Consider the following 12,391-nt stretch of genomic DNA (forward strand, 5'->3'; position numbering starts at 1 on the left):
CACCAATGTGTGTGTTGTCATTCTACATGGCATTTTCGTAAGTGAACCAAATTCTTAAATCTTGTCTGTGGCAGGCAGCACAATCCTAGCCATTGTACTAAAACACTTGTTGAGGCGGCGTAATATTCCTACGAAAAGTCGGAATGCTTAATTGAATCATTAACATAATTCCGCTAATAAACTTTTTACCAATTACTTTACTGCACATATTTCAATCTACGAATTGTAGACAGTGAGTATGCAAAGCATATCCACTTGCAACGAATTCTGAGAATGACACTCGTTTCAAGATAGGCAGGCGCTGTCAAACTCGCAGTAACAATGCACAGTTTAACTAAATTTTTAAGAAAACGCTGTTTCATGCACCCTAAAGCACAAACTACTTTAAATGCCAATGCATTTCGTTCTACACTATAAAATTCATCTCCAGTTACCTGGAGAGATTTAGAATTGTGCTACCAGCCACAGGCAGTTATTATATATCTGGTGCAGCTAAAAATAAAACATCACGTAGATCGGAACACACATTCCGCTTTGCAACAAAATTGTGACATCGGGTCAACATACCTATGCTGCCTGATTAAATGCAGACACTCGTAAATAAGCTTTCCGCATATCTATGGTAACAAGAGTACTAAGAAATCACCTTTTCGGCCTTGCAAATAATTAGTGTTCCGAAAACAATGGAATCTTTATGGGACCATCACACGGAACGTTCCCTCATGCATCGTTCTGTTTACCAGCGCTTGAGCTTTCTGATGCAACCTGAACCACAAGCCTCTGATTTTGCTCAACGTTTGGCGCTACGTGCGTGTAGGCACACATATGTCAATCGATTTAATTATTCAGATATCTCACAGGTGTCGACGAGAACATTGATTGAAGAAGCATCCATCATATGCCACTCGACCATTGCGCTACCGTCTCCGCCCGGTACAAACTGGTTCGCGTGCATTATCAAAACCGCACCACGCGAGCAACAGGCACAGCTTAGCGAGCATGCACCACCCAGGCTTGTGCCGCAGACCGTCATGGCGTTGGTACAGAACACTAACATGTTGGTAGGACATGAATGTAGCTTTTTGCGCACAAGACGCGGACAAACATGAGCCTGACACTTGAGAGCAGATTTACAACAGTGATTTATTTAGACGAAAGTGACCATATATATATATATATATATATATATATATATATATATATATATATATATATATATATATATATATATAAACGAGAAAAAAGGGGGTTAACCGAGGGACCCGATTTTTATTAGTGATATCATGAACAGCTAACAAACACTGATACCAAGGACAACATAGGGGAAATTACTTGTGCTGAATAAATGGAATGAGGAAACGATGACTTAATGGAAATTCAAATGGATGAAAAAACAACTTGCCGCAGGTGGGAACCGAACCCATAACATCCGCATTTCGCGTGCGATGCTCTACCCATTGAGCTACCGCGGCGCTGTTTCCCCATCCACTTTCTTGGGTATTTATGTGTGCTAGTAGAACCTTGAGAGTGTTGTTGGATTGTCATTATACATATATATATATATATATATATATATATATATATATATATATATATATATATATATATATATATATATATATATATATATATATATATATATAGCAGTATCTCTGAGATATCACGTGAGCACCACCCGCGCTAAATTCCTATCTCTAAACAAGAAGGATAGCTCCTTGCTGGAATTTGTGATAGATGGTGTTGACACGTGCATAGGTGTCACCGCAACTGTCAATGTATTCCGCTTCGATGCTTTCTCGGTTTAACTGATTTACCATTTTTGCTGACCATTTGTAATGCACTGCATACCAGTTTACATGGGACCGTATCGGTGGCGTCTGTCTGATTCTGCATACAATTTCTACGGTCGGCATCCAAAAACCCATCTCTCATTTGCGTCCAACTATGTTCGACAGAGCGGACTATGTCTTAATGACAGGCTATGGGAGCATCGCTACAATGTGACAGAAATGAGAGGTTGTTGTATTTGCATGTTCACTGTAGAAATTGTATGCGTAATCAGGCAGATGTCACAAATACGGTCACGTCTAAACAGGTTGTAGTGCGTGCGGACTTGTCAGCAATGATCATAATCTGTTAATCCGAGAAATCATCGAAGTGGAATTGATTGAAAGGTGGGATGACAGCTGTGTGTCAAAACCGTCTATCCCACTTTCCAGCACGGAGGTAACCTTCTTGCGTAGAGAAAGGAATTTCTTGTGGGTGGCGCACGCGTGATGTGTCACAGATTCTGCTATATATGTGGTCACTTTCTTGAAAATAAAACACTGTTGTAAGTCTGCGTTTGTGTATCTCAGCCTCTTCTTTGTCCTAGTTTGGTGCGCAAAACGCTGCATTGAGGTATAGAACGATGCATAGCGCCACGCTAAACGTATGTGGCAACTTAAAATTGCAAGTTCTGTCCACATCCCGCCAAGAACTTTGGAAGAAATTGCTATATGTCTTCCCGCGAAGCGCTGATAAAATAAAAGGCAAACAAGAAACGAAGCAGCAATGATCGACCACGTGGAAACGCGCCGCTGCCCTGGCGGGATTTAACCAGTGAAACTCACACGGGCACAAGGAAGGAGCGTACAAAGAAGGCGAGCTGTACGTGTGTAATGTGCACCTCCACAAAATTCACAGACCAAAGAAATGCCCGTCTGTAAGATTACGGGGCATGTATCGCAATTTCTATCTGGCCGCGGCTTGTTTACAGCATGTTTAGAGCATGTACAGCTGTTTCATTCTGACGACATAGTACAAGTTTTTTAATGTTACTTGGCACGCCCATAAGAAAATTTGTCGAATAATGATTCCTTCAAAGCACAACACGATTCCGTATCATGATTTATGTGAATCAGTGACTCTGCTAACGATAGAACTAATACGCGATGTTTCTGGCATGGTTCTTCACAATCGCAAATTTTATATTAGGCTGGCATGCGAATTCTCAGAACCTGTGTCTTACACGGGTGTTCGGGCGAGTATAGCAAAATCGCTAGTAGCCAAAGTCATTCACGCATGTGCACAAATTGAGCGTCTCGAAAACTGCTTGCATGCCAAATATTTTTGTCAGCAGAGGTTGGACGACTCAAAAACTGCAATCAGTGTCCCCCCACCCGGAAAAAAAAAGTCACGCATAGACTTCTCTGGGAGTTGTCTAGGTACGGGTAAGCAATCTGCCACTTGTCTGCACGCATCCAGGCGATGTTATGAATCCTGATCCTAATGGTATAAACGACAGCGATGCGGTTGCACAAACTGCTGCGAACGGCAGCGCAAGGTGAATCATGACACCAGAAAACTACTACGGGTGGCGGCGGCAGACAGGGCAGGCGCACTATGTCCCGCTCATTATAAGCCGTTATCACTCTTTAGGGCTTTATCCACCCGCATGGAACCACAGCCTTGCAGCGGCTGCATATTACGCGGGCCTTTCATGGAAAGCCGCCTGCGAGGGAGAGTCTCGCGTTGAAGGGAGTCGCAGCAGCCCCAATCTTGAAAACGATCTGCGATGCCAGCAGGGAGTGCGGCAAGTTGAGCTTCGTGAGAACTGCATTCTCGCCGCTTGGTTTGCGTTGAAGCGAGAGGCGGCAGCACGAAGTTGAATTCGCTCGCTGCTGTGGGCCTTACTGTGACAGTGATCGTCTTATTGGACGGACGGACGGTTTTTCTCGTTGGGTAAGCATAGAAATACTCACGCATTAAAAAAAGAAAGAAAAGCCCCTTAAGACGCAGGCGATCCTAAGTGAGAAATGCCACGAACCAATTGTCAGCTCATTGCAGCCACATGTTACGATGGGGCCTGTTAAACGTTCCCTTAACGCGGCACCTTTGGTATAAAAGCTCGATTCAAGTACATGGCAAGCCTGTAATATATACAAATTAAATTATTGCGTTTTATGTGCCAAAACCACGATTCCATTATGAGGCACACCGTAGTGCGCACTGGGAATCTCGACAACCTGAGCTAGGTTCTTTAAAATGCACCTAAAACTAGGTACACGGGTGTTTTCGCATTTCGCCCCCGTCGAAATGCGGCCGCCGTGGCCGGGATTCAATCCCGCGACATTGTGCTTAACAGCCCAACACCAAATAAGCCTGATTCACTTACATTCAATTTTGAAGTTAGCAGCAGCTCTGAGATATGCGCTGTCACCACTTGAAATAAAAATCCACCGTTCTTCCGCTTATCAATTTAAGAAAATTCATTTTATTTACGGAAGAAAAATAATTTACGGAACAGCAATGCATTTCATCGCAAACACTGGGAACGCATATCAATAAATTGAAGTCATCCCCAGAATTCGTTTAATGTAGACATGACATTAAAAGTGAGAAAGAAAGGACATACGGGGTCTTACCAGGCAATAACAACGGTCAGAATATGAGGCACGCCGTAGTGAGGCACTCGGGAAATTTCGACAACCTTGGGCTCTTTGACGTGCACGTACATCGAAGTACACGGGTGTTTTCGCCCCAATCTACATGTGGCCGACGCGGTCCGGATTCGATCCTGCGATCTCATACTTAGCAGCCCGACACCATCGCCCCTTAGCAACCACGGTGGGAGACATTCAATGACACCGGCTAGAACTTGCAAATTGCGACATGTGCCGTAAGGTAATTCGTTAAAATTGTAATTGAAAATTGTTAATAAGTCAAATATTTTTATTTCTCGTGCAAATATTGTCCGCCACAGAGTACTTGAGCTCAAAGAGTAGAATTGTGCTACATGCGACAAGCGATCACAAAAAATAGCTCGCACGTAGGCGCGGCGCTATTAACACGCATTTCGTCGGAAGAAGCCGCGGTACAGAACAGAAGCCCTGCAACTGATCTTACTACGAGGTCATCTATAAGACGCGTGACCGAATCCCGGCCCCGGCAGCCGCATTTCTATGGGGGCGAAATGCAAAAACACCCCTGTGCTGTGCATTCGGTGCACGTGCTGTGCATTAGGTGCACGTAAGAGAACCCCAAGGTGGACAAAAAGACCGCCACTAATGCGTACCTTAAAATCATTTTGTGATCCGGGTACGTAAAACCGCAGATTTTCATAAACTACGAGTTCGCCTAAAGTTTTGTTATCATGAGCCCGCGAGATTGGGCAGATTTTATCTTAGAATATCTTAGCAGGATATCTTAGACAGAAATAAACCTAACGAGCGCCATCTTATATGAAGCGATGAAACACTACTGAGGAAAAAGATGTTTCAAAATTGACGACTCCACGTTTTACGGCAACTCCAGTGGGTCGCAGTTCAAGTTTTTCCTTTACGGCACCCTCAATCATTCAGATCCCTTAAACACCCCTATTTTTTGTAAAGAAAGAGCTACGTGTTACAAAAAACAGTTACTCAGTATTCGTGGTTATATTACTGAATTGTTTCGACCCTCTTTGGATCCGCGTTTCCATACTAAGACACCGTGGCCTACTCCTTCTTTACCACGTTGAGTTGACACTGTATGAATGGATGGTATGAATGGCCCCTTTGGAACGGGGCAGTGGGTTGCTCCACCGCCCCGTTCCAAAGGTTGCGCTCGTAAAATCCATCCATCCGGTGTCTCTAGTTTTGCTCCACACTTTCATGAACTTTTTGGATCATCTAGTTCACTGAGAAGTAAATTTATGTTTTTTGAGTATCTTTTTTTTGTTTTGGAGTGGCCCCAATTTTTTTATGTGGCACAAATATGGCCGTGCGGACACTAGATCGTAAACGTGGCAGACGCTCCTGTTGCCGGACCATCGAGCGAAGAACGCAGGTCTGGTAATTATCTCGCGTGCTGGAGTGGTTGGTTGGGTAGCAGTGACGCCTAGTTTGATGCCATAACAATAGAATTTCATTTTAGTAAAACATGCCCGAAGAAGCTGCCCGGAGCGTTGTTTGTCTATTTGCCAATTTTATCTGCACTGAAATTCATCATTGTTTCTTTTAATGTACTTCCTCAATAGCTCATTTTAAGTAACCGTCCTTGCTCTAAACGTGTTGCGATCATTTTTGTGTGGCATACGATTCGACGAACCACAGGGCGCAGCAAGCCAAGCCGGCGATTCTAAGTAAGTAAGAGAAGTGTTTGACGCAAACAAAGGACCGCTGCCAGAAGTGCGATGTTTACCTCTGCACCGCAGCTGAGAAGGACTGTTTGACCCCGTTGATGCACCAATGCACAGCCTTCAATAAATAATTCCCCACCTTTCTGTAAATGGACAAAAGATTCCTAGGGGAAGAAAATTCCATTGAGTCACGATGTCTCCATGTTAGGACTAGACCGAATTTACACAATAATTTTCCTAGAGAGTTGAATGTTTTTCTTCGCACTCTTGACACCTCAAATATTCAATATATGCAAGTTACAAATTTCTCCCTGGAGAATATTATAATTTCTTATTAATGCGTTAGTATGAGGCTTGATAAAAAGTATATCCATACTTACAATACTATACGATCTAATACCATATTATAAATATGGTATAGCTACCTTACTTAAGCCGCAATCATTATGACTTCGAGCAGTGCCGGAGAAAGAAGGACACATATCGATCCCCTGGTTGACACCATAATGCCTCTCCTCAACTGAAACATCTGGAATTCTTCTCAGAACTAGCTCCTACATGTTAACTAAAACTCGCAGATATAGGTCTACAATATCGCGTCGAAAGCGAGTGGCCGCTAGTTTTTTCTGAATATTCCTTCGGATAAAAAGCTCGTCCACTTCAGTACGAGGGAGGCATTCTGCCCTCATTTTATTAGTCCATCAACTATGCGCACACTTCCTCTTGTGGAAGTGCGGCAACCGAAGAAAAAAATGTGTTACTCATATACTGGCGGCTTAAATTACATATGCGGCGCACGGGGGCACGCACAATTCTGAGAAATCGTCAGCACTAAAATATCAAATGATTTTCACCCGCGTTCCTATGCCAAACAGGCAGGCGTAGCCCTGCGTGCTGTTTTTACAGCCATCGCAATTCACTTCTGCATTTTTTTAAAAAAAGAAGAATCGGCACGCAGTGAAATTTCGATTATCTGATGCATCTTCTTCGCCGCACGTCTACGTGCCGCCCATTTCTGTGGGGGCGATGGTGACAAAATTCTGCGTGGCCTTGCTTTCTCCCCTGTGAGCATTATTAGTCTTCGGGTGGCGTGCTGCGTTCCTGCTACGCCAGCATGTAAAATATTACCGTGGAGGGACAGGGTAAGTCACTCATCTTGCATACGCTATCGCTTTGAGAAGAGGGTGGGTACCTTATGACACCTGCTAGGGGTAGACGCGGTATAAAAGCCACCGGCGCACGAGTGAATTCAGCAGTTGGCTCAACGGCAGCTCTGAAGTCACCATGGTAAGAGGTTTTCAGCACTTTATACAACCAGCAGCTTTTCTTGTTCTCTTGTAAACCGATAGGAGATGAAATACAACCAATGAAGCGCTCTGAAAAGGAGGTGTATGCATTGAGAGCTGTCCTAAACAATATCTTAGAATGTAGAGAACAGCTTCAAAAGCATAAAACGGTCATTTGTATTACAGATTCGTGCTTGCGTCCTCTTGGCTCTTGCCACCAGCGCCTTCGCCGGTTTCACCGGCTACGGCCTGGGCTACGGCTATGGCCACGGCCTGGGTTACAGCGGTCTTGGCTACGGCCTTGGCTACGGTGGTTTGGGCTACGGCCTTGGCTATGGCGGTCTCGGCTACGGCTATGGCCTCGGCTATGCCGGCTATTCTCCAGCTGTGCACACTGTCGCCCACGCTGCTCCAGCCGTCACCACTGTCACCCACGCCGCCCCAGCAGTCGCCGCTTACCACGCTGCCCCAGCTGTGGCTACCTACGCTGCTGCTCCAGCCGTGACCAAGGTTGCTACCACCTACCACGCCCCAGCTGTCACCACCGTGGCCCATGCCCCAGTTGCCACTTACGCCACCGCTGTCCACGCCGCTCCAGCTGTTGCCACCGTTGCCCACGCTCCATTTGTCGGTGGCTACCATGCTGCGCCAGTCTACGGTTATGGCGTCGGAACCCTCGGCTACGGCGCCGGCCACTACGGTTTCGGCCACGGTCTCCTCGGCTACGGTTTGAACTATGGCTATGGCCTTGGATCTCCATTCCACTACGGCGCTCTTCTCCGCAAGAAGAAGTGTAAGCAGCATTCTGTTCAGTTCAATTCGAAAGCGATTTGCTAATGATATTACCTATAATAACTGGCAACTTCGCGCAAGAAGTCGCGCATTGAGAAAGCGTACTTGTTTTTCACGGGTCCCACATGGAATTAAGTCAGGTGATTTAAATACTGCTTTTTATATGTTTATATATCTTTTCTCGCCCGGCTCCCCTTTTTCCGAAACGTACGGCCATTTCGATTGGAAAGTGTGAACGGACTTCCAATTTTGCCAACTTGTTTTCAGGATACTGTAGAACTTTGTTCATATTCTACAGGTGATTTGTACTTTGTTTTAAATGTTTCTTGCTTTCTTCTTCTTTCAGAAATGTCCTCACCCGACCAGACCTGAACGCAGACAATAGTCACGGCCATGCTAGCGTTGCTCATGGCGAACAAAACTTGCAAATAAAGTATTTTATTACCCCTCAATTGCGGCTTCAGCATGGCTTTCGCAGTATGAAAATTACTGTGTGGCGATCTTTTTACGGCGATGAACAGCCTAGGCGCCTTCATGCCATCACCCTCTCCGCCGTCGTGATGTCATGGCATCCCCGATACATAGAGGGCTAGCGCAAAGCCTTAGACCAGCGCATTTCGCTGCAAAGAGTATACTAGGCTCCCTCAGAGACGCAGCTGCAGTTGGGTACGTTAAACTTAATGCGCGTGCTGCAGACGGTGCATCAGCACTAGACTGGCAATAACTGCGCGCACAAGGTTCACGGTTTATTCACGCTTTCGAAAGCTTACATTTGTGATTTCACAGCTAGTGGGAGTCCTATCGCCTACTTTTACATACTTATTCCCCCGTTTGTCTCGCAGAGGGTGTTTCGGCATTAGGGTAAAGATATTACTCCCCCCCCCCCCCCCCTACTGGATGCGCCAGAGACTTCCTTGCGTTGCTCAAACCTGCCGCACTCGTACTTGTTTGGCGCTCTTTTCGTTGGCTCAATCCCTTGTCCGTGCGCTCGCTATGAAGAAGGACACGTGTGGCGTGGTAAGGGATCAGTATCTTTATTTGTCTTGCTGCTCGAGTCTCTTTGCGACATTTTTGTACTGTGCATGTCGAACGCAGGGGTGCCATAACTGAGCAAGCGTGAAATGGCTGCAGCAAAGTGAACACTTGTATTCCGTATAACTCATGATGAGTACTAGCATCAGTTTATACTTGTTATATTAAGGACATCTTACACCTACTGTGCCATAGTGCGCCCTGCCAAACTTGAGAAATCCTGTTCGAATGGACAAACGTACTGCCGATCTGCGCTACTTTGATCATACCGATTTAGCAGCGATTGTGTGATGCGTGACGCGACAATGGTTGAATTGCACATGTAACAAAAGCAAGACCTAGTGATGGCGTCTTTCCTGTACACAATGGTAGCAAAATAAAGCGCATCAAATCTGTTTACGCACTAGAAAACTTAAATGGTTAGCTTAAGGTATTTCTAATGGAGGTCCTGTGGTGTACCATTTTAATCGTTCTCCCTCCCTATTCTGCGCCCCCTATTCATAGTAGGCCCGCCGTGGTCAAAGGTGCTCGGCACGAATTGGCATCCTTTTGTCTTGCTGCCTCAGCCTCTACAAGCCGTTTTTTGTAATGTGCCTGTCAAACACAGAGGCGCCATAAGCGAGGACGCCTGAAACTAGTGCGGCATATTGCACACTTGTAGATGTTAGAAGCACCGATGAGCACCGCTTTGAGTTTGACGGATCCTACCTGCTGTGGCTGAGTGAGTTCTCTCAAACGCGACTGCTAGCCCACGGATGGACACGTACTGGCAAGCTATGTGCTACTCTGAAGGCCAAGCGAGACACTAAACTTAGCCCCAATTATGTCGTACGTCTCGCGACAACGGCGTCATCTGTGCACAAGACAAATGCATGATTGAGTGATCACTTGGTTCCTATGCACAATAATACCGAAGCATTGCGCGTGTTACTACGGTCGCTACCACGTGAAGAATAAAGCTATATAACATGTTTTCGTTACATGCGATGTTTAGCGAGCAATCCCCAGTGACCGATTTGAAAGAGATTGTTCATCAAAACGTCAAAGTGCGCGCACTGCTATAGGCTCCGATTTCTGAGTTTTCGAATGTGGCCGACTTGTTGGAGTTTTTAAAAGCACCTGCGACTGCTGTCGATCGCGGCGATTTTGCTGGGCGATTTTACGTCCGCCGTTAGCTTCACAAAAGTCGATTTAAAGCATTGAATAATTGCAGCGTCATAAGCCATCCTAATGCCATTCGTATTTGAAGTGATTATGAAATTTTGTTTCCAAGCAATTATTATGAAGCGAGTTTCACGGTTCTCAAACACGATAAAACACGGTATGTCCACTGCATAACAGCAACCGCTTCACCTGAAACTTTGGATGTTTAACTAGAGAAACAGCTCCAGAAGCGTAGCGCAAACCAATAGAAATATTAGGGGATGGCAAACGTTGTTTGTATCTTCACTGCGCTCAGTAGATGCATCATTATCGTGGTCGAGCCGTAAGATTGCACTTCAGTTGAAAAGGTGCGTACACTTCAGCTTAATCAGTTTGCCATGATGTTTTGATATTCAGTCACGAGATCAGGATAGAGATACTATGGTGAATTGGCTGTATTTTTAATGTAAAACAAATTGAAATGACGTTTTGTGGAACAATTACGCTCACTTTGTGTAAACTAGCATATATCGAAATGACAGCACTTTAGGAACAGAAGGCGCTACGTGTGCTCGCGAATTGAGGGAGCTAGCATATCAGACAAAATGCCGCAACGTTACACGAATGCAGCAGACGACAAAAGCGATTCCCTTTGCTGATGTCCCGAGGGCCTGGAGCGCTGCCACCGTCGGTCATGCATAAGGACAGTAGCCACTGCCGTGCTTTACTTTCGGGGAACATTTTTTTTTTGCTTCAGTGTGGACGTTGCCTGTTCACATTGTTAACTGCATAATTTGTCTCGACGCGTCTTTAAACAGAAACCTGTTGGTTACCTTACAGTGATTTGGTAAATAACTGTAGTCATACTACACCACACAGAAACAAAGGCAGATGAACACTCCTGACAACAGTGGCAGCCTTCCAACTGACTCATTGAGGGTGAAGGCCCATCAGCATGTAAGGAAATAGATTCGCAAAACACACGATATAAAATGTTAACCAACCGCGCAATACTTATCGAGAGTAAACTGCGGTGTTGCAACGATATATTCTGACAGCCTCTCCATAATTGTGTGTTGACGTGATGCGAGCTTCCTTTGATCACCAGCTGCACCAAATTATGGTGCCAAGGCTGACTTGCATCCACCAAGGTAGCCCAGTGTGGCTAAGGTGTTCCACTGCTGAGCTCGAGATCGCTGGTTCGATCCAGGCTGCGGCGGACGTATTTCGATAAGGACAAATGCATAAACGCTCGTGTACTTGGTACATCTGGTATATACGTACTGGGTACAGGTGCCTCGCAAAGAGACCGTCGCTTTGGCACGTGAAACCCAAGTAACTTGATTTTGAATTTTTTGCAGCTGACTAGCTCACTGGTAAAAAAAGTATCGGAGATCCTCCTGCAGCAAGAAGGTCAACGGCACAGGGAGCAAACCAAGGCCAACATCGACTACAATCATGGACTGCAACGCCTCCAGAGGGTGTTCGCTAGAGTCATAAAGTTGCCCCCAGCGTTAACTGAGGTGGCAGAAAGTATAACCTACTGTGGCTCAAAGTATCAGCTAGAACGCTGAAGCACATGACCAAATGCTCGCACGCTCTAGCTCATACTGAGCTCGTGCAACCTCTTCGTCACTTATTCCGCAGTAAGATGGCTCAAGCTGGAGCCTATACTCTATACCATCTGGTCAAAGAAGAACACAATAGGGCTTTGACAAATGGCATGCCGAACAGTATCTCAAACAGGCAATAGGAGTCTTTAACTGGATCCTTTTGGCGACATGTGCAAAGTCTGACATCCAACAGACAGACTGTGGTTTTACTGAATGAGCCACTGAAAATGCATCGATTTCGAAGCTTGCGATCGCAAATTTGCCGCTGCCCTTCAAAAACTACTTCTATCAGCTGCGTTTTTCACCTGATAAATATTCTTGGCAAAAGCGAGCATCGTGAGGCACAAAAAGGTCATCCCCGCAAGAATGAGAACCCTTCACCGAGACTGCGAAATATTCGTTTATTATGCATACATTAATCAAAT

At 45.4% G+C, this 12,391-nt stretch overlaps 1 protein-coding gene across 1 annotated transcript in view; it reads left to right on the top strand.

Moving 5' to 3' along the window:
- LOC142574637 (uncharacterized) overlaps positions 1 to 9,284 on the top strand; it is a 49,459-nt gene extending 40,175 nt beyond the window's left edge. Inside the window, exons 4-5 of the mRNA XM_075683677.1 lie at positions 7,525 to 8,179; positions 9,274 to 9,284. Of these exons, the coding sequence (XP_075539792.1) occupies positions 7,525 to 8,179; positions 9,274 to 9,284 (666 nt within the window). The remainder of the gene's footprint in view (positions 1 to 7,524; positions 8,180 to 9,273) is intronic.
- The last annotated feature ends 3,107 nt before the right edge of the window (positions 9,285 to 12,391 follow it).

Source organism: Dermacentor variabilis, chromosome 3 (genome assembly GCF_050947875.1).
Source record: "Dermacentor variabilis isolate Ectoservices chromosome 3, ASM5094787v1, whole genome shotgun sequence".
Lineage (NCBI taxonomy): Eukaryota > Metazoa > Arthropoda > Arachnida > Ixodida > Ixodidae > Dermacentor > Dermacentor variabilis.